Source organism: Cetorhinus maximus, chromosome 1 (genome assembly GCF_964194155.1).
Source record: "Cetorhinus maximus chromosome 1, sCetMax3.hap1.1, whole genome shotgun sequence".
NCBI classification, from domain to species: Eukaryota; Metazoa; Chordata; class Chondrichthyes; order Lamniformes; family Cetorhinidae; genus Cetorhinus; species Cetorhinus maximus.
This window is the reverse complement of record NC_135879.1, coordinates 154,234,410-154,262,163: the sequence shown is the minus strand read 5'-3', so window position 1 is coordinate 154,262,163 and position 27,754 is coordinate 154,234,410. Positions and strand designations below refer to the sequence as shown.

At 41.3% G+C, this 27,754-nt stretch overlaps 1 protein-coding gene across 2 annotated transcripts in view; it reads left to right on the top strand.

Moving 5' to 3' along the window:
* LOC144684562 (microtubule-associated tumor suppressor 1 homolog) overlaps nt 1–27,754 on the top strand; it is a 213,847-nt gene that overhangs the window by 168,696 nt on the left and 17,397 nt on the right. The window contains exon 15 of one of the 2 annotated variants that reach the window (XM_078548503.1): nt 10,430–10,642. In XM_078548503.1, coding sequence (XP_078404629.1) covers nt 10,430–10,642 — 213 coding nt within the window. Of the gene's footprint in view, nt 1–10,429; nt 13,797–27,754 lie in introns of those variants that run through there. The other variant, XM_078548511.1, reaches the window with a different exon arrangement.

Genomic DNA, 27,754 nt, shown 5'->3' with positions numbered 1-27,754 from the left:
GATGATCCATCTCTACCTTCTCCAGAGGTCTCCAGCATCACTTGCCTTCCCACCTGTTGTATCATCCGCAAATTTGGCAATAGTACATTCACTTCCATCATCTAAGTCATTAATATATATTGTAAATAATTGAGCCCCAGCACTGATCCCTGTGGCACTCCACTAGTTACAGGTTGCCGTCCTGAAAATGCCCCCCTTATCCCAAATCTGTCTTCTATTAGTTAGCCAGTCCTCTTTCCAAGCTAATATACTACCCCAACACCATGGGCCCTTATCTTAAGTAGCCTTATGTGCAGTACCTTATCAAACGCCTTTTGCAAATCCAAATATATTACGTCTACTGGTTCCCTTTTATCTATCCTCTTTGTTACCTTATCAACAAATTCTAATAAATTTGTTAAACATGATTTCCCCTTCATGAAGCCATGCTGACTCTGCTTGATTAAGATTATGTATTTTTAAATGCTCTGCTATTACATCCTTTATAATAGACTCTAACATTTCCCCAATGTCAGATGTTAAGCTAACTGGCATATAGTTACCTGTATTTTGTCTCCCTCACTTTTGGAATAAGGGTGTCACATTGGCGTTCTCCAATCCTCTCGGACTTTTCCAGAATCTAAGGATTTACTACCAGTGCATCCACTATCTCTGTAGCTACTCCCTTTAATATCCTTTGATGCAACCCATCAGGTCCAGGGGGATTGTCGGCCTTTAGCCCCGTTAGTTTCCCTGGTACTTTTTCTGTAGTGATCGTTATTGTATTTATTTCTCTCTCTCTCCGCCCCCCCCCCCCCCCCCCCCACTTCTGCCCCTTGATTATTTAGTATTTTTGGAATGTTATTAGTATCTTGTACCGTGAAAACTGAAGCAAAGTATTTATTCAACTCTCTGCCATTTGCTGGTTCCCCATTATTATTTCCCCAGCTTCAATCTCTAGGGGGCCTATGTTCAGTTTGGTGCCTCTCTTCCTTTTTATATATTTAAAGAAGCTTTTATTGTCTGTTTTTATATTATTTACTAGTTTACCCTCAAAGTTTATTTTCTCCCTCTATTTTTTGTGGTCATCTTTTGTTGGTTTTCAAAACTTTGCCAATCCTCTGGCTTACCACTAATCTTTGCCACATTGTATTTTTTTTTCTTTTAATTTGATACTGTCCTTAACTTCCTTGGTTAACCATGGTTGGTTTATCCCCTTCCTTGAATCCTCCCTTTCTGACCGGGATATATCTTTGTTGGGAGTCATGAACTATTTTCTTAAACGTCTGCCATTGTTCATCAATCGTCTTTTCTGCTAAACTGCTTTCCCAGTCCACTCAAGTCAACTCTGCCCTCTTTCCATTGTAATTACCCTTATTTAAGTTTAGCACAGTTGTTTCCAACCCAAGTTTCTCGCTCTCAAACTGAATGCTAAATTCTACCATATTATGGTCACTGTTTACTAGGGGATCCTTTACTCTGAGATAATTTATTAAACTTGCCTTATTGCACATCACCAGATCTAAAATAGCCTGATCCCTGGTTGGATTCACAACATATTGTTCTAAGAGACTGTCCTGAATACACTAGGAGTTCTTGCTCGTGTCTACCTCTGCCAATTTGATTTTCCCAATCTACATGAGTAGATTGAGTAGAGTCACCCATGATTAACGTACTGCCTTTTTTACATGCCCTCATTATCTCCTGATGCATTCTGTCTCCTACAGTATAGTTACTGTAAGGGGGCCTATAGACTATTCCCACCAGTGTCATCTTACCCTTGTTATTTCTTACCTCCACCCATATGGATTCTCCATCTTCCGATCCAAGATCCTTTCTTGCTATCGTACTTATTCCATCTCATACTAACAAAGCTACCCCACCACCCTTTCCTTCTTGCCTGTCCTTTCGAAAAGTCACATACCCATGAACATTTAGTTCCCAGCTTTGATCTCCTCGTAACCACGTCTCTGTAATGGCTATAAGATCGGACCCATTAACCTCTATTTGTGCTGTGCCATTAATTCATTTATTTTGTTTCAAATACTACATGCATTTAAGAGCTATTAATTTGGCCTTTTTATCGTTTTTTCCTCTTTTGATCCTATTTGCTGCTTTTTTTAAAAAAATGTTTGTGCGCTCTGTCCCTTCCTGTCGCACTCTGGATATCATTACCTAAATAGCTGTCCTGCAAGGCTGCCATGTCCTTTTGCCTTGTAAGCCTATGTGCTCCCTTTCCAGAACCCACCCTCCCCATTTAATTTAAAGCTCTCTCTGTAGCCCTAGTTATTCGGTTCACCAGGACGCTTGTCCCCGCACAGTTCAAGTGAAGCCCATCCCACTGGAACAGCTCCCTTCTACCCCAGTACTGGTGCCAGTACCCTATGAACTGAAACCCATACCTCCCACACCAATCTCTGAGCCACACATTTAACTCCTTGACTTTACTTATTCTTTGCCAGTGGCTTAGGTAGCAATCCCAAGATTATTACCTTGGAGATTCTGCTTTTTAATTTAGCTCCTAACTGTTCAAATTCTTTCAGCAGAACCTCCTTTCTTTCTAGTCCTATCAATGTCATTGGTACCAACATGGACACCCACAGCTGGATCCTTCCCCTCCCACTCCAAGTTCCTCTCCAGCTCTGAGGAGATGCCCTTACCCCTGGCACCGGGCAGGCAACACAGCTCACGGCTGCAGAGAACAGTATCTATCCCCCTAATTATACTGTCCCCTGCCACAACAACGTTCCCATTCCCTCCCCCAGCTTGAATATGTCCCTGTACTGCAGTGCCGTGGTCAGTTCGCTCATCCTCCCTGCAGTCCTCACTCTCATCCACACAGCTTGCAAGAACCTTGTAACCGATTCAGGGGCTGAGGCTCCTCAAACGCTACCCCCTGGGTCCCTACACCTGCTTCACCTGCAGTCACATCCTCCTCCCCTGATCGCAGACCAAATTTGAATTTCTTATCTGAAGCGTCTGACCATCTCCTAGAGCAAAGTGTCCAGATAACTTTCCCCCTCCCTGATGTGGCGCAATGTCTGCAGCTCGGACTCCAGCTCCTTAACTCAGATCTGAAGTTCCTCGAACTGCAACACGTGGTACCGATGTGTTCACCCTGGATCACCTTGGGTCCAGCAGCACCCATGTGCTACAGCAGCAACACATCACCTACTTTGCCATCGCTAACATATTTTAATTTATTAATTAATTACTCCCGTATTCCCACTCTTCATACTTTATTATTTTTATACACACCAGTATCAATCTTATACTTAACAAGCTATCTTTTAAAAAAAGAAAAAAAAACTAGAGATCTAAACGCAAAGTAAAGACCTTGCTTTACTTTAAAGACTAGAAATACTCACCAATCAGCTGCTCTCTGTGCTCTTTTCCCTCTTGCACTTTTTAATGGTGTCTCACTCTTTTTCTCTCTCACTATTAAAGACCCCACTCTTCTCACACTCGTTCCCTGTAAATGACCACGCTGCTTCTCTCACTTTCTCTGTAAATGGCCCCACTGTTTTTCTCTCTCTAACACTCTTGCTGTAGAGTAAAGCTCCCTCTACACTGTCACCATCAGAGTCCCAGGGCAGGTACAGCATGGGATAGATACAGCGTAATGTTCCTCTAGACTCTCCGATAAATTGGTGTACTCTGACCAAACCCCTCATGATACTGAAATCCTCTATCAAAGCTGCTCAGAATCTTGTCTAAGATGAACAGCCCTAACTAATTCTATCTATCCATGTAACCTGAAGTCCTTCTGGAACCATTCTCATAAATGTTTTGTGCACCCTCTCTAATGCCTTCACATGCAGTTAGGATTTGCATACTTAGATCTCAAAACAGTTGACAAGTGCGTTGCAATTCATGGCTGTCATATGTCTGCTGATGCAATGTTCAGTGCCATTTGTGACTCTTGAGATACTGAAGCAGTCCATGTCCATATGCAGCAAGACCTGGGCAATATTCAGTCTTGGGCTGAGAAGTGGCAAGTAGCATTTGCACCACACAAGTGCCAGGCAATGACCATCTCCAACAGGAGAGGAGAATCTAACCATCTCCCCTTGACATTCAATGGCATTACCTTCGCTAAATCCCCCACCATCAACATTCTGGGGGTTATCATTGACCAGGAACTGAACTGGACTAGCCATGTAAATACTGCAGCTACAAAGTCAGAGCCTAGGAATCCTGCAGCAAGTAACTCGCCACCTGAATCCCCAAAGCCTGTCCACTGTCTACAAGGCACAAGTCAGGAATGTGATGGAATACCCTTCACTTGCCTGGATGGGTGCAGCTCCTACAACATTGGACACCATCCAGGGCAAAGCCACCTGCTTGATTGGCACCCATCCGCCACCTTCAACATTCACTCGCTCTTACTCTGACCCACAGTGGCAGCAGTGTATACCATCCACAAGATGTACTGCAGCAACTTGCCAAGGCTCCTTTGACAGCATCTTCCAAACCAACAACCTCTACCACCTAGAAGGACAAGGGCAGCAGATACTTGGGAGCACCACCACCTTAAAAGTTCCCCTCCAAGCCCCATACCATTCTGAGTTGGAATTATATTGCTGTTCTTTCAGGATTTTGATCCAGCAGCAGTTGGTTCCTTCCCAACACTATTGAGCATTCTTACAACACATTTTGAGAGTGGGTCAATAAGGCGGTTCACCACTGCCTTCTTGAGGGCAATTGGGGATGGAATAACCGCTGGTCTAGCCAGCCATGTTCGTCTCCCATGAGTGAATAAAGTAAAAGGCATGTGTGTCAAAAATAAAATTTCGATGGGTAAGTAGAGATTTAACCTCAACTGATCATAAAGGAGGCATAGGATAAAACTGGGGTGGACATTAAGAATATCATGAACAATAGGTTGAATAGGTAAAGGTAGGTGAGATGCAATAAAATGGAATGGGAAAAAACCTTGCAGATCGTATTAAGTAATTAAACTTTTTCTAAAGACAAAAATAGTGAAGCAGCTTTGGAATGGAGTCTTTGTGAAAATATATGTGTGGTGAAGATATTTAGTATCTTGCATTGGTCGTTTGCAAATACTGCATATGAGAATGTAGGCAGTACTAGAGCAGAATATAGATCAATGGCTGTCGATAACTGTAGGATAGGAATTGGCATTACGAAAAGTTAGTAGACATTGGTGGCTGGCGTGCACCCTTTGTAGTTGGCCAAATGAGTACAATGAATACTACTAAGCTATGAAAATTGTGCTAAAGGGCTGGAACATAACAAATTTAATGTTAAGGAGGAAAAACTGGATTCCTGCGGTTGATTTTGTGCAAACTTAGAATTCATCATTAGGAATTAAATTAGTGAGCATTTTAAAATGCACGGACAAACTAAGGATAGTTAGTCTGGAAATGTAGTAAATTATTATAAAAATAGAAGGAATGGTGTATACAAAACATTTGATAAGATTATTAAAATTTAGTTGAATCGCCTAAAGTAATGTAGAGCCTGAATGGCAGTTTGGTTTTCAAATAGGAAACTGGTTGATTTCAGTGTCGGGGATTCTGATATTGAAAGTTTCTAACAACACAAAACATGGTGTTCACCTAATGATGAGATATATAGAAGACTTCAGAAAGATAGGTGATTTGCACAGGCAGTCAGATTATAGGTGCAATTGAATATAAAAGTGAACTAATTTTGAGGAAAAACAATGAATGGGAGTATAAATGGAACAAAAGATCTTAAGGAATAGGAGCAAGGGTAAGTCATATGGTCCCTCGAGCCTGTTCTGCCATTTAGTAAGATCATAGCTGATCTCATTGTGGCTTTAACTTCACTTTCCTGCCTGCCCTCCATAACCCTCGACTTGTTTATTAATCAAAAATCCATCTACCTCAGCCTTGAATATATTCAATGACCCAGCCTGCACTGCATTCTGGGGAAGATAATTCCGAATGCTAATGACCCTCTGAAGAAATTCCTCCTCATCCCTGTCTTAAAGAGAGACCCCTTATTTTTAAACTGCGCCCCCAGTTCTAAGTTCCCCCACACGGGGATACATCCTCTCAGCATTTACATTATCAAGCCTCCTCAAGATCTTGTATGTTTCAATAAGATCACCTCTCATCCTTCTAAATTCCAATGAGTATAGGCCCATCCTGCTCAACCTTTCTTCAGAAGACAACCTCTTTGTCCCAGGAATAAGTCTAGTAAACTTTGACTTGCTTCCAAAGCAAGTATATCCCTCAAGTGGAATCTCCCTGTTGTCTAGCACAGGGAAGATCACTGCAAGGATCCTCTTCAATCATCTCCTCCCAGTGGCTGAAGAGATCCTTCCAAAGTCACAGTACAGTTTCACCCATCACGAGGCACCGCAAACCACATCTTCACTACGTGGCAAATTCAAGAAGAATGCAAGGAGCAGCATCTGCATTTTTTTTATTCATTCACAGGATGTGGGCTTTGCTGGCTGGGCCAGCATTTATTGCCCATCCCTAGTTGCCCTTGAGAAGGTGGTGGTGAGCTGCCGACTTGAACCGCTGCAGTCCATGTGGTGCAGACACACCCGCAGTGCTGTTAGGAAGGGAATTCCAGGATTTTGACCCAGTGACAATGAAGGAACAGTAAATTAGTTCCAAGTCAGAATGATGAGTGACTTGGAGGGGAACTTCCAGATGGTGGTGTTCCATCTATCTGCTGCTCTTGTCCTTCTAGATGGCAGCGGGTTTGGAAGGTTCTGTCTAAGGAGCCTTGGTGAATTCCCACTATATTATACATGGCCTTTTTTTCACTTCAAGCCTTTGACTCTGTCTACTACACAGGCTTGTGGAATGTTGTCTAAAAGTTGGTTGCCCTTTGACATTTGTCACCATCCTCCAACTACTCCATGATGACAGGCAAGTAGTGATCCTCCCCAACAGAGTCACCAGGACTCTATCCTGGTGAAGACTGGTCAAAAAAGGTTGTCATTGCAACAACCCTCATTCATTTTCCTCTCTGAAGTGCTGCACCTTGCCTCCAGCAAATACCCACTGATGTGGAAACGAACTGCAGAACAAATGGGTTCAACATACACCACCTTCAACCCAAAATCACTCCAGCCTCACTTGAGGTTTATTCTGCAGTTGATGCTTGTGTGCGCTCACTCAGAAGTCGAGCTCCAGGTCATTGTTGACTACTTCAAAACATATGATCTAATGGACCTTTGACTAAACACTCAGAAAGTTAAGGTCCTCTTCCAATCTGCTCCCACAGCACAACACTCTTCTCCCACCCCCAGCAATTAAGATCAACAGCAAGATTCTAGAAAATATAGACCATTTTCTGTATCTTGGGAGCCTTCTCTTAATGAAGGCAGATGTAGATGATGAAATTCCTCACCGCCTCCAAATGTGCTAGCTCAGTTTTCAGCCAACTGAAGAAAAGAGTATTTGAGGGCCAGCATCTCAAACCTGAGACTAACATTGGGATTTGCTAGGAGGCAGTGATCCGCATGCTCTTACACATTTGAGACATAAACACCCCACAACAGGCACCACAAAGCACTGGAGAAGTACCATCAATAGTGTCTTCTCGAGGTCACCAAATCCGGTGTCAAGAAAGCAGCAGCATTCTCTTCCCAAGCCAACATGCATAGTATAAAGGCACTAATCGTGCCAAAAGCCGCATGCGATTGTCATTTGTATTCCTGACACCAGGCTCCTGAAGCAATTGTTCCTCTCACAGCATGAGATTCACAGGAGGACAGCGAAAACACATCAGGGATGTCCCCAAAGCATCTCTGAAGAGATCAAACATCCAAGCCAACTCAAAGGAGTGCTTGGCTTGTGACTAACCAAAATGGGAAGGTTTATTCAGCAAGGCACTCAACTCAGACTTTATCAGGAGCACCCAGAGGCAAAGCTGAGGCATCAGAGCACAAGAACCTTAACATCTCTTCTGCTCAATCCTTCAGTCACCCCCTACCCTGCATGTGGCAGAGTCTGCAATCATCCATTGGACTTATCAGCTGCCTAGAATGGAAGCAAGCCATCGTCTATCTCATGGGACTACTTAAAGAGATCAGAACTGTACAAAATACTTTAGGTGCAATCTCACCAGTGCCCTATACAGTTGTAGCAAGACTTTCATAATTCTTGTAAAATTAAAAACTGCAGATGCTGGAAATCTGAAATAAAAACCAAGTGCTGGAAATACTCACACTGCGGTAGGAAATGTGGGGGAGCGTCTCCCATTTGGGATGAAGATGGGAGGAAATTTATTCTCTCCTTGGGCCATGGGCCTTTTGAGCTCACTTCTGCAGAGAGCCTTGGAGGCAGGGTCAATGAATATTTTTAAGGCAGAGGTAGATGGATTCTTGACTGACAAGGGGGCTGGAGGTTTCAGGGTGGTTGGAGTGAGGGCCTGGGGCCACGGTCAGATTAGCCATCACCTTGTTGGGTGGCAACAGGGGGGTAGTAGCTGCAAATGGCCACCTGTTCTTGGTTTGTATGTTTGTTTGTGGATATGATTACTTTAGAACTGAAGGAAGGCAGAATGGAGCATAAAACCCATCCCATTCCTACCTTCCTTCAGTTCTTAAGTCATGTTCGACTTGACTCTGTTTCTCTCTTCACAGATACTTCCAGACCTAAGTATTTCCAGCACTTATTTTTTCCTACTTTTGCATTCCATCCCCCTTGCAATAAAGGCCAACATTACATTTGCCTTCCTAATTATTTGTTGTACGTCATATGAACTTTTTGTGATTCATGTACAAGGAAATCCAGATTCCTTTACCACCGATTTCTGCAGTGACTCTACATTTAAATAATATCGTGCTTTTTTTATTCTTCCTGCCAAAGTGGACAACTCACATTTTGTCACATTACTCCAAATGACAATTTTTTGTCTATTCACTTTATCTATATACCTCTGTGTCCTCTTTACAACTTGCTTTTAACATATGTATTGTCAGCAAATTTGGATATGAGGCACTTGGTCCCTTCATCCTAGCCATTAATATAGATTAAATAATTGAGGCACCATCAGTTATCCCTGTGGCATTCCACTAGTTAGTTTGCCAACCTGGAAATAACTCATTTATCCCAGCTCTGTTTACTGTTAGCTAATCCTCTACCCATACTAATATATCAGCCCCAATACCATGAGCCCTTGCTTTGTGCAGTAACCTTTGATATGACATCTTATCGAATGCCTTTTGGAAATCCAAATATACTACATCTACAACGATATGATTCTCTGAAGGCAGAGGGGCATGTTAGTGGGGCGGTGAAAAAGACATATGGGACACTTGCCTTTATCAATCGAGGCATAGATTACAAAAGTAGGGAGGTCATGGTCATGTTGGAGTTGTATAGAACCTTGGTAAGGCCACAGCTGGAATACTGTGTGCAGTTCTGGTTGCCACATGATAGGAAGGATGTGATTGCACTGGAGGGGGTGCAGAGGAGATTCACCAGGATGTTGCCTGGGATGAAACATTTAAGTTATGAAGAGAGGTTGGGTAGACTTGGGTTGTTTTCATTGGAGCAGAGAAGACTGAGGGGCGACCTGATCGAGGTGTACAAGATTATGAGGGGCATGGACAGGGTGGATAGGGAGCAGCTGTTCCCCTTAGTTGAAGGGTCAGTCATGAGGGGACATAAAGTTCAAGGTGAGGGGCAGGAGGTTTAGGGGGAATGTGAGGAAAAACTTTTTTGTCCAGAGGGTGGTGACAGTCCGGAATGCACTGCCTGGGAGGGTGGTGGAGGTGGGTTGCCTCACATCCTTTAAAAAGCACCTGGATGAGCACTTGGCACGTCATAACATTCAAGGCTATGAGCCAAGTGCTGGTAAATGGGGATTAGGTAGGTAGGTCAGGTGTTTCTCACGTGTCGGTGCAGACTCGATGGGCCGAAGGGCCTCTTCTGCACTGTGATTCTATGAGAACTTGGAGTAAAAGAATACAGAATAACCCTTACATTTATATAGTAGTTTTCACACCACCAGACATCTCAAACACTTCACAGGCAAAGAAGTACCTTTAATGTGTAGTCATTGTTGTGATGCTGGAAAAGTACAAGAATCTAAATTTGTACAAGATAATACTAGGCTACAGTCAGAGTAATGTGGGTGGCTTTATGCCCTATTATATCAAGAGGTTTTCAAGGCTGTCCACTTTTTGATTACTGTCTGTTTTGTTCAGATATGTCAGCTTTTCTAAGTAATTTTTAGAATGATGTAAAATTATTGCGCATAAACTGAAATCTCTGAACAAACAATTGAGCACATTGGTCTCCAGCATAACTTTTCTGATGATTAGGTTTTCAAACTGTGATGTTCCAAACTATAAATGCAGTAAATCCTTAATGATTTTCTATGTTTACGTGTATAATATGAAAGTTTACTAGCAATTGAGGCCATGAATTGATTCTGCCAGTTGACAACAGCGTTTTAAATCAAAATCCATTTTAATTTCTGTATCTTGCAGGCAACTCTCTACTGAACAGGTTGTTTTACAGGAGTCACTGCAGAAAGAATCAAAAGTCAACAAGCGCTTATCTATGGAAAATGAAGAACTTCTGTGGAAGCTGCAAAATGGAGATGTTCTTGGCCCTAAGAAGCTGTCACCAACTTCCCCTTTATCCTTTCAGCCCTCCAAATCTTCAGTGTCCCCAAACTCTAACCCTGTACCATCACCAAGGTGACACATTCCAAATGATCACCATTCAAAATAACCTGTTCTATGTCACTGGCTATTGTGATAAACAAGGGCTATTGGATGTTGACCGTGATGTAAAATACTGTATTATATGGCTTAAAAATATGGAAAAGCATTCTTTTTTCTTGAAGTGTTTCTAGTTGTATATGAGACTGTATATAGGAAATGTTGCACAACAGCACTTAATTTACACAGCAAGAATCTTGCTTTTGCCTTTTTGCCTATTAAAAGAAAACTCAGGGCATGTAGATTATATTTGATGAATTTGAGTTTTCCTCATTCATTTGTGAAGAGGATTTGTGTTTGGTGAACTGAGCATTTAAGATTGAGCTGAAGTATTGAGGGCTGCCTTTATTATTAGCAAGCAAGGTGCTGCTGGAGGTTTTTCCCAGCAAATAGAATGAGGAATTATTGTGTTGCAGTCTGAAGTTGCACAACATATGGCGTAAGGAAGTGGGACAAATTTAGAAAACAGATTCTCCATGTTTTGGGAGTTATGCTAAGCGGATGCCTGTGCAGAATTTGGTCCTTGATCTGTGTTAAATTTATGCAGGTACCTGTATCTGCAAATTTGATATATTGAAAGCTGATCGAGCAAAATCTAACATCATGGAGTTTTATTTTTTTTAATTTTAATGCAAATATGCTGTCAATTTATCTAAGCACTAAAGCAATATTAACCGTTTACATTTGACTAGTAGTGGAAGTGGAGCACTTAAATCCCAAGGCCACTGAGGTAGCCCTCATTTGCTTGTTTCTGTTTGGAGAAATTTTAACTTTTTTTGGCAAAGTGAGAGGATCTGGCTGGTTCATAGTCCATCTTATTCCACCTTGAGTATCAAGATGGCTTCTCTGTTGGCTTTTAATGTTTCTCCACATAACTGGATGCTGGTTGTGAAGAAGGTTGCAGCCCTAAATACACAACTGTCAAGAATAGGGTGGGAAATGTTTTTTTGTTTTTGGTCACAAGTACTTGGCTTCAAATGAAGTTACATGAACTTAGCTTTTTGTAATGTGTAAGTCTCTTGAACTGAGATTACCCTGAAAAGCATTGCAGTGAAACTTTAGGCGTTCGTGTATCATCTTTCAATGTTAATACTTTATTGATGCTCACATTATAGTATAAATGCATCTTGATGTGTCTAGTTTTTGACCTTCTGTGTTTTCACACCCTTAATATGTACTATTCTCTAGTTGAGGAGGAGGGAGGGAGGACATATGGCCTCTCTGAAACTTCTGTCTCTATTGAACTGGTTGCTGTAAGCGTTCTGGGTGACCTGACCTCATTCTTTTGATCATTTCTCCCCACTCTCTGATGTCTTAAATGGCATTTGACCCTGGAGCCACATGCAGATCCCTAAGGTTTAGCAATCTGGCCCTCAAAGCCCAGGCATTGTGATGCTATTTGCACTTGTTGATTTTCAAATTTGTTGGCCTAGAGGTTTATTAGGGGCTGGTTTCTATTGACTCGTTGGTATATTAACCTTAAATTAACTATTAAGATCTGCTTGTATCAGCAACTTCAGACACATGCAATTTACTGATCCTAGCAGCACCATTGTACTTGAATAGGGACCACGGAGAAGCTTGCACATCCATGGGTTATGTCATTGACTGTTATGAACCCAAGCGAAGAAAACTTGTGCAATCTTTTTTTTAAACATTGCAATCACTTTTTTTCATTAAGATCATTTAATCTTTAGAACATAATCTTCAAGATTGAGTGCATCAGGAGCTGGTGAGTTCTAAATCGATTCAGCTTAAGCCAGTTCAAACATTATCAAAATTTATATTTTTTTAGATTCAAATGTACCTTCGCTAGAATGGTGCATTTGTGAACAGACATCCTTGCTCTTGTCCAGTCACGTGTTGTTACTGTTGATGGTGAAAGATTTGTATAGTGTTTGAAATTCCTGATTCCAAAATGACACTTGCCTTGATGCAGTTTTATCAACTATGTTGTGACATACACTGGTTCACACTTCTTTCAAAATAGTCATGGGTTCCTTATAAACTAAGGCAAAGAAACATTGCAAATTATCATGCAAGTTATCAAATTTAAAATTCCTGATGTAAAATGCTGCAATTTCTCAGGATAATCTTGGTGAAAGCCAGATATAATTTTTTTTAACGTGAAACAGCTTTAAATTACCTTTGTCTTTGTACTGTTTCTTTGTTTCTCTTCCATTTAACCCAGTGTTCAATCTACTTTGTGTTTCTGTATTGAAAATTAATTTATCTGTAAACAATTGAAGTAGGGGAAGAATCAAGAACTGCTTCAGGCAACTGGGTTTATTGATGGGTTTGGCATGCTTATTTTCTATGCAATTTTATGACGCTCACAGCCACGGATCAGCTGGCCAAACTGAAGAACATGCCCAATCTTACCTTAATTTAATCTTTCAGTGTTGCAAACCTGATTTGGTCAAATTTTGCAGAAATCTATTAAAATGCTGGTCCTTGGCCTAACTAGTTTGAACTTTTTAAGTTATGAGGTGTTTATTTGCACATTGTCACTAGCTATAAACAAAGTATGGGGTTTCATCTGAGCTTGCTCGCAGTTGGTAAGCCAAAGCAAATGGTTACCTGAGCAGCTCATTTAGCAATTACTTCAGTGCATACTTGCTAAAACTGATTTATGCATGTTGGAGGAGTCTCAATTCCCTTGCTGAATAGGAATTCCAGTTATTGAGTGAACATTGCATCACTTGGCTAGGTTAGGAAGAGTTCCCAATGGGGTAGTTCCCATCTAATGATGCTTGTTATACCGTTCTAGGTATTTGCAACATTTTAACAACTAGTACACCCATATCAGCTCAGTTCTAACTTTTGTAGTTAATACCCAAATTATATAAAACCTCTACCCTTGAAATTAAAATGAGCTTGTTACATTATAGGATGACATTTTTGGTTAGTGCAACTAGATACAAGATGAATTTATTCATGTGTAGCTTTGAGGATCTATAGCAAAAGGGTCAGTCAAGTTAATTGAAACATTGTGCAACAAAGCTCGCAAAATTTTTGATTTAATTTTACGTGTGCTTTGTTAGTGATCATTTTTAATCTTAATGCATTATAAATGTACTTATCACATGTTGTTTCCTTGTTGAATAAAGTAATTGTTTTCTCTATCAAACATCTTATGCTCTTTGATTTCTAAAATATAGGCTGTGTGAGGAGGTATGCTGTGGTAATCCAGAGACCCAGGCTAATGTCCTGGTGACGTGGGTTCAGATCTCACCACGGCAGCTGGTGGAATTTGAATTCAGTTAATAAATCTGAAATATAAAGCTAGTCTCAGTAATGGTGACGATGAAGCTATTGATTGTCATGAAAACCCATCAAGTTCACTAATCCCCTTTTAGGGAAGGAAACCTACCATCCTTACGTGGCCTGGTCTACATGTGACTCCTGACCCACAGCAATATGGTTGACTCTCAACTGCTCTCTGAAATGGCCTAGCAAGCCACTCAATTCGAAGGCAATTGGAGATGTCAGTGACGCCCACATTGCATGAAAGAATAACGAAGAAAGATTTCTGTGAACTGGTGAGTTACTGGCTAGTTGTGGAGTCAGCATTATGGAACCTCCCTCTTACCTACTGTACTGCCACTAAAAGGTATCAGTGCGGAGCAAGATTATCTTAAATTGTAAGCTAGTCACTGTCTTTGAAGCTAAAGTATTTGATTTCCGGTTTTCCAGTTAAAAGCAGTCTAGAAGGAAAGGTGATGCCAAAGGCATGTTAACTCATGGAAGGGGAGAGATGATTTGTGTTTTCCCCACATTTCAGATGAGTTTGGGTGAAGTGTATGTACTTTGATTGGATTCAAGATCCTATTTCATTCATGATGCATGCATCACTAGCAAGGCAAGCATTTATTGCTCGTCCCTTATGGTCCTTGAAGATAGTGCTGAGCCACCACCTTGAACCACTGCAGTCCATGTGGTGTAGGCACATCACAGTGCTGTTAGGAAGGGAGTTCCAGGATTTTGACACAGCGATGTTTAAGTAATGACAATATACCTCTAAGTCTGGGTGGTGTGGGATATAGAGGGAAACATTAAGTTGGTGTTGGTGCCATTTGCCTGCTGGCCTTGTTGTTCTAGTTGGTAGAGGTCACAGGTTTGGAAGGTGCTGTCAAACAGGTTGCATTATATCATGCATGGAGTACACATGACAGCCATGATGCACCAATAGTGGATGGAATTCCAATCAAGAGGCTGCTTTGGTTTGCATGGTGCACAGTTTCTTAAAGCAGCATTCATCCAGGCAAATGGAAGAGTATTCATCATATTCCTGACTTATGCCTTCTAGAAGGTGGAAAAGCTTTCAGGAATTGGGAGATGAGCCACTCACTGCAGAATTTCCAGCCTCTGACCTGCCCTTGCAGCCACACTAACTATGTGGCCAGTCCAGTGAAGTTTCTGGTCAATGGTGACCCTCAGCATGTTGGTAGTTAGGGTTTCAGCAGTGGTAATGCTTTTGAATGTTACTTGCCACTTAGCTGAAGCCCGAATGTTATACAGGTCTTGCTGCATGTGAACATAGACTGCTTCAGTGCCTGATGAGTTACCAATGGAACTGAACACTACAATTGCTAACTATCCCCGTTCTGACTTGGGGAAGGTGATTGAACCAGCTGAAGATGGTTGGGCCTAGGTTATTGCCCTGAGGAACACCTGCAATGATATCCTGGGGCTGAGATGATGGGCCTCCTGCAATCAGAACTATCTTCTGTGCCAATTGTGACTCCAATCTGTGAAGAATTTTCCCCTGATTCCAATTGACTTCAATTTCACTAGGGGTCCTTGATGCCAAAGGACATTCAGGTTTATCTCATTCAGTCTTTTTGGCCATGTTTGAATCAAGGTTGTAATGAGGTCATGAGCCAATCGGTCCTGGCAGAACCCAAACTGAACATTGGTGATCAGGTTGGTGGCTAAGTGCTGTTTGATAGCAATCTCAACAGCACCTTGCATCGTTTTGAGAGTAGATTATGAGACAGTAATTTGTGGAATTGGGTTGGCCTGTTTTTATGGAGTACGGGGGACACAGGGAAGAAACTACGGTGGAGTGAGACAGTGTGTAGGTGGGAATGAGGTTAAGGTGGGAATTTGGTGCAGAGAGGCAAAGATGCGCTCCTGCTCTTTTTCAGTCTCCAGTAGTTGGTGAGTTTTTTTCCTAGTTTCCAAGCTAGGTGAGTGCAAATTTCTATTACCTTAGCTGTGCAAATTATTAACTAATTGACCAAATAAGGTTTGACGGAAATGGCAGGCCTGGTGTTGTGCCCTGACTGCAGCATGTGGGAATCTGGAATGTACTGCAATCTTGGACAGCCATTTATGCAGTAAGTGTCAGCAGCTTAGACAACCTGGGCTCAGTTGCTGAGCTGGAGTCTGAGCTGCAGACATTGCAGGGCATCAGAGAGGGAAAAAATTACTGGGCATTTTGTTCCAGGAAGCAGGCATACCCCTTAGGTTAGGCAGAACCCTATGGTTGGTCAAAGGTCAGGGACAGCAGGGTGTGACTGTGTGTCAGGTAGGTATGTTGTGATGGAAAAGCCTCAACCCCTAACTTTGTCTAATAGGTACGGGGTGCTTGCCTGTGTGGCTGAGGAAGGCTGCAAGGTGAATGAATGGACTGGCCATGGCATCATGGAAAGGATGCCATTTTAGTGGGTGGAGCAGAGATGAATGTGGTAGTGATAGGAGGCAGTCGGGAATAGATGCCGTTCTCTGCATCTGCAATTGGGAGCTTTGAAAGTTGTTGCCTGCCTAGTGCCAGGGTTAAGGAGGTCTCCTTTTGGTTGGAGAGGTACTTGCAGTGGAGGGGGGTGGTCCAGTTGTCATGATCCATGTGGGAACCAACGATGTAGGTAGAACCAGGAATGTTCTGTGATGAGAATTTGAGGAGTTAAGGTCCAAATTTAAAATGCAGAACTTCAAAGGTAATCATCTCTGGATTGTTAGCCTTAGATGCATGCCAATTGACACAAAGTTAAACAGCTTAGAATTGCAAGACTGGTGAGTGAAGAAGGGACTCGATTGATGGAGCTCTGGCATTTGTACTCAGCAGTTCTGTTGGAATGGGTTCCACTCGAACCTGGCTGGGACCAGTTTCCTGGCCAATTGTATAACTAGGGCTGTGGACAGGCTTTAAATTGACAGGGGAGGGTTTGGGTGAAGAGAGATTTGGGAATACAAAGAGGGGTCAAGGCATCGGGACAGTATATCAATGTGGGTAAAGACGAACAGTAGGATAGGAAGGGTCAGAGTTAACAAAAATTGTACATTGGCAAATAAGGACATTGCAGGAAATAGAAGTTTAAAAATTGATATTAAAGGTTCTTTGCAGATGTTTTGTGCATTCAGATATTAAGATGGATGAATTAGTGGCACAAATACAAATAAATGATTTGGAGTTAATTGTCATTATAGAAACATGGTTACAAGATGATCAAGGATGGGAAATAAATATTCCAGAATATACAATATTTCAGAAAGAGAGCATAGCAAAGGAGATGGGGTGTCCATACAATAAAGGATGACATAAGGATGTTAGAGAAAAAGGATCTGTCCTTTGAAGATCATGAAGTAGAATCAATATGGGTGGAAATTAGAATTAGCAAGAGTTGGAAAACACTGATTGGATCAGTTTATAGGCCCTTAACAGTAGTTATACTGTTGGACAGAGCATTTAACAAGTTATTGGAGCTTGTAGCAAAGGAAATGTAATAATTGTGGGGGATTTTAATCATAGACTGGGACAATCAAATTGGCAAGAGTTGTCTAGATGATGAGTTTGTACAACACTTATGACAGTTTATGGTGCAATATGTTGTGGAACCAACTCTGGATAAAGCTACAAAAACAAAAATTGCTGGAAAAACTCAGCAGGTCTGACAGCATCTGTGGAGAGAAAGACAGTTAACATTTTGAGTCTGTATGACTCTTCTGAACTAAGAAGTAAAAATGTGGTGAAATATATACTATTTAAGGGGGGTGGGACAGGTGAAGCTGGATAAAAGGCTAGTGATAGGTGGAGGCAAAGGAGAGTTTGCCAAAGATGTCATAAACAAAAGGTCAAAGGGGTGTTGATGGTGGTGATACTGGCTAAAGGAGGTGCTAATGGTGACATTGAGTAGAAAGCAGAATGAGCAAGTGACAGATGGCCTCATTGGGGTGGGGGAGGGGACGATGTGGGGAAAAAAGATTGAAATAGGCCAAAAGGTGGGAATAAAACAATGAATGGAAATAAATTTTAAATAATAGATATAGATGGGAAAAAAATATAATAACTCAATGTTAAGGCCAGTAGGCTGTAAAGTGCCTAATCGAAGATGAGGTGCTGTTCCTCCAGTTTGCGTTGAGCTTCACTGGAACATTGCAGCAGGACGAGGACGGACATGTGGGCATGAGAGCAGGATGGAGTGTTGAAATGGCAAGCGACAGGAAGGTCTGGGTCATGCTTGCGGACAGACCGAAAGTGTTCCGCAAAGTGGTCACCCAGTCTGCGTTTGGTGTCGCCAATGTAGAGGAGACCACATAGGAAGCAGCGAATGCAGTAGACCAAATTGAAGGAGGTGCAAGCGAAGCGCTGCTTCACCTGAAAGGAGTGTCTGGGCCCTTGGTCGGTGAGGAGGGAGGAGGTAAAGGGGCAGGTGTTGCACTTTCTGCGATTGCGTGGAAGGTGCTGTGGGAGGGGGTTGAGGTGTTGGAGGAGTGGACCAGGGTGTCCCGGAGTGAACAGTCCCTACAGAATGCTTATGGGGAGTAAAGGTAAGATGTGTTTGATGATGGCATCATGCTGGAGTTGCTGGAAATGGCAGAGGATGATCCTTTGAATGCGGAGGTTGGTGGGGTGAAAAGTGAGGACAAGGGGGGACCCTATCATGGTTCTGGGAGGAAGAGGAAGGTGTGAGGGCAGAGGGCAGATTTCCAGCATCTGCAGTATTTTGCTTTTACCTGGATACAGCTATCTTGAAACTAGTATTGTGTAATGAAACAGGTTCAATTTGTAATACTATGACATGGCAGATCATGTGCCAGGTGGACCAATTCCACAAGGGAAACTTTTGTCACATTATCACAATGGTTTTGTAATTTGTATTTATTATGAGATGTGTACACTGAATTCAGAAGTAATAAGTCCACTAAGACCTTTAGATTTTAAAAATTAAATTAAAATAGTTATTAACAAAATATAAAAGATTTCAAGCACATACATAAGATGACAATTACTACTACAATAACTCCTAAAGTTCCTAATTAACCTGACTCCCAGTTACATTCTTTAAGGCAACAGTCCAGAATAGATTTTAGATTTAAACAGAACCAGAAAGTTAACACAATACCCACTTAACAGTGGAATTCCAAATGGCTTTTTCCCAACTTCAGTTTTGTTATACAGCAGACTTATGCACAAATGCTGAAGGCTTCATTAAGACTATTTCATACACTCCTGTCAGATCTTACATGGGCTTCTGACACACAGCTTTCATTCTCCTTTATATATGTTTCTCTTTTTAGTAAGTAAATTCTATTGTTCCATATGTCTTTGAAAAGTATCTTCCTCAATATAAAAAAACTTTCATGTTGCCAATATGGTCAGTTACCTTTGGGGAAAAATATACACATTGCTTAACCTTGCTTATCTGGCTACTTGTAATCAGACTAAGATCCCTTTGAAATCAAAATCTCTCATCTAAAAATGCAAATTTCCTTCACACCTTACATGCTAAGCCACATCCCTGTTTACTCATTACTATGTCAAGCACCTAGCTTCTTTTGATGATTTCAAACTTGCAGTCTACTTGATTCCAAATGTAATGAAATCACACACACACCCAACTATACTTACCCTCATAAACCTACTTCACTATAAGCCAGAAAAAAATGAAAATTAATATACTTTCATCACAAATGTCATAGTGAAAGATCCACCAGGAAATAGTGATCATGATACCATTGGATTCCATGTTAAGTTTGGAAGTGAAATACTCCAATTGCAAACCAGAATCACAAAGGCAATTACATAGGTATGAGGGGAGAACTCGCCAAGGTAAACCAGAAAAATAAACTAAAAGATATGGAGGTAAATGAGCAGTGGCAAATGTTAAATTTTCAAAAATAAATTCCATTGAATAACACAACTTCATTGAGAGAGAGAGAGAGAGACCCATCCCTTGCTCACTCAGGAAATTAAGTATAGTATTAGGTTAAAAGAGGCTTACATGTCGGGGAAGAAAAAAAGCGGTAAGTTAGAGGAATGGGAGTGCTTTCAAAACCAGAAGGCCATCAAAAAGTTGATTTAAAAACCGGAAAAAATAGAATGAAGCTAAACTAGCCATAAATATAAAAACAAATCCTAAGAGATTTTGTAAGTGTACAAGGAAAAAGGTAGCTAAAGTAAACATTGGTCTCTTCAAAGCAGACAGGAGAAATTATCATGAGGGAATGGCAGAGGCATTGAACAAATACCCTGTCTTCACAGTAGAAGACCCAAGTTTAATATCGGAAGTAAACTAGGAGCTAAAAAGTGAAGAAATTGAGGAAATTAATATAAAATATTGGCAAATCTTAAGGGACTAAAACCCGACACATCCCTGGGACCTGATGACCCACACCTTTAAAGTTCTAAAAGAGCTGCAGAAATAGTGGATGTGCTGGCTATGATTTTTTCAAAATTCCTTAGATTTGGGAACAGTCCAATTAGATTGGAAGTTGGCAAATTTATTTATTTATTTTCAGAATGTGACTAGGGTAGATAAAGGGGAACCAGTGGATATAGTATACCTGGATTTCCAAAAAGCATTCACTAAGGTGCCACACAGGGTTTATCGGTGAGGTATTGGCTCATGGAGATGGGGTTAATACTTAAGCATGGTTAAAGGATTGGCTAATGGATAGAAAACAGTGAGATCATAAACATGTATTTTTCAAGTTGGCAGGCAGTAAATAATAGAGCGCTTGCAAAGAGCAGTGCTGGGGCCAAAGCTGTTTGCAATCTTTATTAATGACTTTGATGAGACAGAATAATGTATCTAAGTTTGCTGATATTACCAAATTAGGTGTTAAGGTAAGTTGTGGGGAGGACACAGAGGCTGCAGAGATATAGACAGGTTAAGTGAGTGGACAACAAGATGGCAGATTATAATGAGGGAAGGGTGAAGTTATCCAATTTGCTTCTAAGAATAGAAAAGCAGAATAATTTTTATGGTGTGAAACTTAAGTTTTGAGGTTCAAAGAGACATTTGTGCATTTGTACAAGGAATGCAAAGTTAGCGTGCAGGTGCAGCAAGGAATTAGGAAGACAAATGGCATAATGGCCTTTATTGCAAGGGTTGTGGAGTGCAAGAATAAAAAAGTGTCGTTGCGATTGTACAGGGTTTTGGTGAGACCACGTCTGGAATAGTGTGTACAGTTTTAGCCTCCACTCTTATACTCGCATTAGAGATAGCAAAGGTTCACTAAATTGGTCCCTGGGATGAAGGGGTGAGGCTAAGTAAATTGGGCTTCTACTCTCTGGCGTTTAGAAGAATGAGGTGATTTAATTGAAACGTACAAGATTCTGAATGGGGCTTGATACGATGGATGCTGTGGGATTGTTTCCTCTGGCTAGGGGTCTAAAACATGAGCGCACAGTCCCTGGATAAGGGGCCAATCATTTTGGACTCAGATGAGGGGAAATTACTTTGCTCACTTATGAATCTTTAGAATTCTCTACCCCAGAGGGTTGTGGTTGATCCCTTGTTGAATATGTTCAAGGCTGGATAGACAAATGTTTGGAGCCTCAGAATTAACGGATATGGGGAGAGGGCAGGAAAACGGAGTTGAGGATCAGCCATGATCACATTGGTAAGCAGGCTCCACAGGCCCCTTCTATTTCTAGTGCTCTTGTAAGATATACATAGGAACATTGGGAACGGGAGCAAGAGTAAGCATTTGGCCCTTTGAGCCTGCTCTGCCATTCAATATGATCATAGCTGATCCTCTATCTCAATGCCGTACCCCTGTGCTTTCATACCCCTTGACACCTTTACAGACCAGAAATCAATCTATTTCCTTCTTAAATATATTCAGTAACTTAGCCTCCACAGCCTTCTGTGATTGAGAATTCCATAGGTTCACCACCCTCTAAGTGAAGAAGTTTCTCCTCATCTCAGTCCTAAATGGTCTACCCTATATCCTGAGACTGTAACTCCTTGTTCTAGAACCCCAGCCAGAGGAAATATCATCCCTGCATTCAGTCTGTCCATCCCTGTCAAAATTTTATACGTTTCAATAAGATCCCCTCTCGTTCTTCTAAACTCTAGTGAATACAGGCCTAGGCGGCCCAATCCCTCCTCATACCACAATCCTGCCATCCCAGGAATTTGGTGAATCTTTGCTGCACTCCTCCTATGGCAAGTATATCCTTTCTTGGGTAAGGAAACCAAAACTGCGCACAATACTCCAGGTGTGGTCTCACCCAAGGCCCTATACAACTGCAGTAAGACATCCTTGCTTCTGCACTCGAGTCCTCTTGCAATGAAGGCCAATATACCATTTGGCTCCTTAACTACGTGCTGCACCTGCATGCTTGCTCTGTGATTAGTGTTCAAGGACACCTAGATCCCTTTGTACATCAACATTTCCCAACCTATCACCATTTAAATAATCAGGTCTGGCAGCATCGGCGGAGGAGAGCACAGTTGACGTTTCGAGTCCTCATGACCCTTCAATAGAACAGGGTCACGAGGACTCGAAACGTCAACTGTGCTCTCCTCCGCCGATGCTGCCAGATCTGCTGAGTTTTTCCAGATATTTCTGTTTCTGTTTTTGTTTTGGATTTCCAGCATCCGCAGTTTTTTGCTTTTATTACCATTTAAATAATACTCTGCCATTCTGTTTTTCATACTAAAGTGGATAACTTCACACTTATTCATGTTATACTGCATCTGCCATGTATTTGCCCACTCACTTAACCTGTCTAAATCACTGTGAAGCCTCTTAACACCCTCCTCGTCACTCTCATTCCCACCAAGTTTCGTGTCGTCAGCAAACTTGGAAATATTACATATGGTTCTCTCATCCAAATCATTGATATATATTTTGAATAGCTGGGGCCCAAGCATTGATCCCTGCGATACCCTACTAGTCACCGCCTGCCACTCTGGAAAAAGACCCACTTATTGCTTCTGTTTCCTGTCTGCTAACCAATTCTAAATCCATGCCAACCTATTACCTCCAATCCCATGTGCTTCAATTTTACACACTAACCTCTTATCAAAAATTTTTGAAAATCCAAATACACTATCTACTTGTTCTTCCCTATCTATTCTGCTAGCTATGTCCTCAAAGAACTCTAGTAGGTTTGTCAAATGTGATTTCCTTTTCATAAATCCATGTTGACTTTGATATTTTCTAAGTGTCCTGTTATTACATCCTTTATAATAGACTCTAGCATTTTCCCTACTACTGAGGTTAGGCTAACTGGTCTGTAATTGGCTGTTTTCTCCCTTCCTCCTTTTTTTAAGTATTAGGGTTACATTTGCTACCCTCCAATCTGCTGGGACTGTTCCAGAACTTATAGAATTCTGGAAGATGACAACCAGCATATCTACTATTTCCATGGCCATCTCCTTTAGTACCCTGGGATATAGATTATCAGGCTCAGGGGATTTATTGGCTTTCAGTCCCATTAATTTCTCCAGCACTATCGTTTTAGTAATACTAATTTCCTTCAATTCCTCCTCCTCACTAGATCCTTGGTTCCCTAGTATTTCTGGGAAGTTATTTGTCTTCCTCCATGAAGATAGAACTAAAGTATTTGTTTAATTGCTCTGTTATTTTCTTGTTTTCTATTATAAATTTTCCCATTTCAGACTAGAAGGGACCTACCTTTGTCTTCACTAATCTTTTTCCTTTTTACACACTTGTAGAAGCTTTTACAGTCTTTGCAGGTTTACTCTCATATTCTAATTTTCCACTTTTAATCAATCTCTTGGTCCTCCTTTGCTGAATTCTAAACTGCTCCCAATCCTCAGTCTTGCTACTTTTCCTAGCAACTTCGTATGACTCTTCTTTGTATCTAATACTATCCTTAATTTCTTTTGTCAGCCATGGTTGGGTTGCTTTTCCTGTTGTGTTTTTGTGCCAGAAAGGAACGTATAGCAGTTGCAATGCACATATTTGTTCCTTTTAAATATTAGCCATTGCCTATCCCCCATCATGCCTGTTAATCAAGTTCCCCAATCTTTCTTGGCCAACTCATGCCTCATACCTTTGTATTTTCCTTCAAGATGTAGGACCCTAGTTTCAGATAGGACTACTTCACTTTCCATCCTAATGAAGAATTCTGTCATGTTATGGTGACTGTTCCCTAAAGGACCCCACACAACAAGATTGTTAATTAAACCCTTCTCATTGCACAATACCAAATCTAGAATAGCCTGATCCCTAGTCAGTTCCTCTGCATACTGGTCTAAAAAACCATCTTGTACATACTCCAGGAATTAATTCACCACAATATTATTGCTAATTTGGTTTGCCCAGTCTATATGTAGAGTAAAGTCACCCATGATTACTGTAGCATCCTTGTTACATGCATCTCTAATTTCCTGTTTTAATGCTATCCACTACTGTTTGGAGGCCTATATACAACTCCCACTAATGTTTTCCTCCCCATGTTGCTTCTTAGCTCCACCCAGACTGATTCTAGATTTTCTGAGCCAATATCCCCTCTCACTATTGTGCTGATTTCATCCTTAACCAACAATGCCACATGCCTCCTTTTCCTTTTTGCCTATCTGCCCTAAACATCAAGCACCCTTGGATAATCAGTTCTCAGCCTTGGTTACCCTGCCACCATGTCTCCATAATCGCACTCATATTGCACCCATTTACATCTATTTGCACTGTTAATTCATCTACCTTATTGTGAATGCTCCGTGCATTCAGATACAGTGCCTTTAGACTTTTTAACATTTCTACACTTTTTTATACTATGGTTCTATTTACTGCTAGCTCCTGTTGCCTCTGCCTTCCACTTTTGCTTTCTACTTTTCCATCTTTCATTCCTATCTTTATTTCCCTCTCTTGTGTCTCCAAGCTCAGGTTCCCATCACCCTACCAATCTAGTTTAAAACCTCCGCCACAGTACTAGTGAATACCCCTGCCAGGATATTAGTCCCCGTCCTGCTGTGGTGCAACCCATCCAGCTTGTACAGGTCCCATCTCCCCCAGAATCAGTCCCAATGTCTCAGGAATCTAAATCCATCCCTCCTACACCATCTCTCCAGCCACACATTCATCTGGCCTATTCTCTCATTCCTGATTTTGCTAGCACTTGGCACTGGGAGAATCCTGAGATTGCCACCTTTTGAGGTCCTGCTTTTTAATTTATTTCCTAGTTCCCGATATTCTGCTTTCAGGACCTCATCCTTCTTTTACCTATGTCATTCATACCAATATGTACCACAACCTCTGGCTGTTCATCTTCTCCCTTCAGAATGTCCTGCAGCCGCTAGGTGACATCCTTGAGCCTGGCCCCAGGGAGGCAACATACCATTGTGGCGTCACATCTGTGGTCGCAGAAACATCTATCTGTTCCCCTTAAGATAAGGGATTCAATCACTATTACTCTCCCATTTTTTTTTCTTTCCCTTCCCCTCTGTGCAGCTGAGCCACTCATGGTGGCACGGACTTGGCCCTTGCTGCATTCCCCTGAGAAACAATTTCTCCCAGCAGTATCCAAAACGGAAAATCTGTTGGAGAGGGAGATGGACCTGGGGACTCCAACACTATCTGCCTAGTGCTTTTACTCTGGCGGTCACCCGTTCCCTTTCTGCCTGTGCAATCTTTAACCTGCAGTGTGAGCACCTCAGTGTACGTGCTATCCATGAAGATCTCATCCTTGCGGGCGCTCCACAGTGACTCCAGGCACTGCTTCAGCTCTGAAACATTAATTTTGAGTAGCCGCAGTTGGAGACACTTCCTGCACACATGGTCACTCTGGATACTGGAAGTGTCCCTGACCTCCCAAGTTGCACAGGTGGAGCATTCCACTTGGCTGAGCTGCCCTGCTTCATCCTTGCCTTTTGCACTCATGCTGAGATCCTCTGAGGATGGGGGTGTTAGTGCAGCCTCCTCCTCCTATTAGTTGTTTAATTGGATGCCACCATTCACAACTGGATGTAGCTGTACTGTAGACCATTGACCAGATTCACTGACTTTAGATGGCCCGTGCAGCCTTCATTTCTGAAATAACCTATCTTCTCAACACCTGCGTTTCTGTTCTGGAATAACATTGTTACCAGAAACATAATTAATTACTGCACTTTACAATTAATTACTGACTTTACAAAAAAAGAATTATTTTCCAAGCCTGTGGTGTGGGTTTCACCTTCACTGGCTGCAACTGATCACCAACCCACCATGGAAACAAGGTCAAAAAATGGTCCTTGATCATTACCAGGAAACAAATATCTTTCTTCCTGCCCCAATTCAATCCTGCCAATTAATTTCTGGCAGATTAAAATGATTGCTACAAAAGATTTGAACATTTCTCCTACACAATTTGAATAATTTACCATGTGTAGTGCCTCTCTGATTTAGTCGACAGGAATAGATTCCAGCAACATTTTTTCCCTTATCCCTTTTCACTTTATAATTCTCTACCTTGTTGAAATATAATTACTGATTTCTGGCCTTGCAAAATGAATTCACATTTGTTTATCTTTAATTTTTGTCAGCATTTCTCAGGGGAGCTGACTTGTAAATCCATTGTTCGGGAGAGCAGCTGTTCATTTTATTTTAACATCCATTGTCATGCCATATCTCCAGAGGGATGGGTTCTTCTGCCATATTCTTCTGCTTTTCTCCCTTTTATCAACTTTTTGGTGGCTCTTTGCTGGTTTCTAAAACATTCCCAATCCTCAGACTTGTTATTGTTTTTTTCCAACATTGTAAGCCTCTTCATTCAATTAAATACTATCTTTAACTTCCTGATTGAGCCACAGATGGGTCCTTCTTGCTGAGTTTGTTCTTCAATGGAATGTATTGTGTTGAATATTTTGAATTGTTTTAAATGTTTCCCACTGTTCATATACCTCCATACCTTTAGTCTATTGACTCAATTAACCTTAGCCAGTTCTCCCCTTATACCTATGTAAACAACTTTAATTAAGTTTAAAATTTTTGTTTGTGATTGGAGTATGTCACTTTCAAACTTAACATGGAATTGAATGGTATTATGGTCACTATTTCCCAGTGGATCTTTTATATGACATTACGAATTAAACATGCTTCATTACACAATACTAGATCTAAGATAGCTTTATCCCTATTTGGTTCCACTACCTACTGCTCCAAGAAATTATTGCAAAAACATTATAAAAATGAATTGTACAAACTCATCTTTTAGACTATTCTTGCCAATTTATTGTCCCAGTCTATATGAAGATTAAAGTTCTCCACAAATATTACATTTCCCTTGCTAGAGGCTCCAATAATTTTAATGCATTGCCCAACGGTATAACTACTGTTTGGGGGCTCATAAACTACTCCTACCAGTGTTTTCTGACTCTTGTTATTCCTAATTTCCACCCACACTGATTCTACTTCATGATCTCCTGAGGCCAGATCCTTTCACAAGAATCTCCTTATGTCATCCTTCACTGTCACAGCTACCTCCTCCTTCTTTGCCATTCTGTTTGTTTTTCTGAAATATTGTGTACGCTGGAATATTTATTTCTCAACCTTGATCACCTTGTAATTATATTTCTGTAATGAGCGATTCGATCTAAATCATTTTACCTCTGTTTGTGCCACTAATTCGTCTTCCTTACTGCAGATGCTTCATGTATTCAGATGAAGAACCTTTAATTTCATTGCGGGGAATAGAAGTTAAATAATTACTTTATTTGCAGACATGCTTTAATTGAATAACAAAACAGCCTGGAAGGACTAAATGGCCTACCCTTATTCCTATGTTAGGAAAAGTAATGGTGCACTTCCTTCTGGAACTGCTGTGATCTTGCAATGGTGTTTGCCAGGGAATTCCAGTGCACTGATGCAGTGACAACAAACGATGATATATACCCATATCAGGAT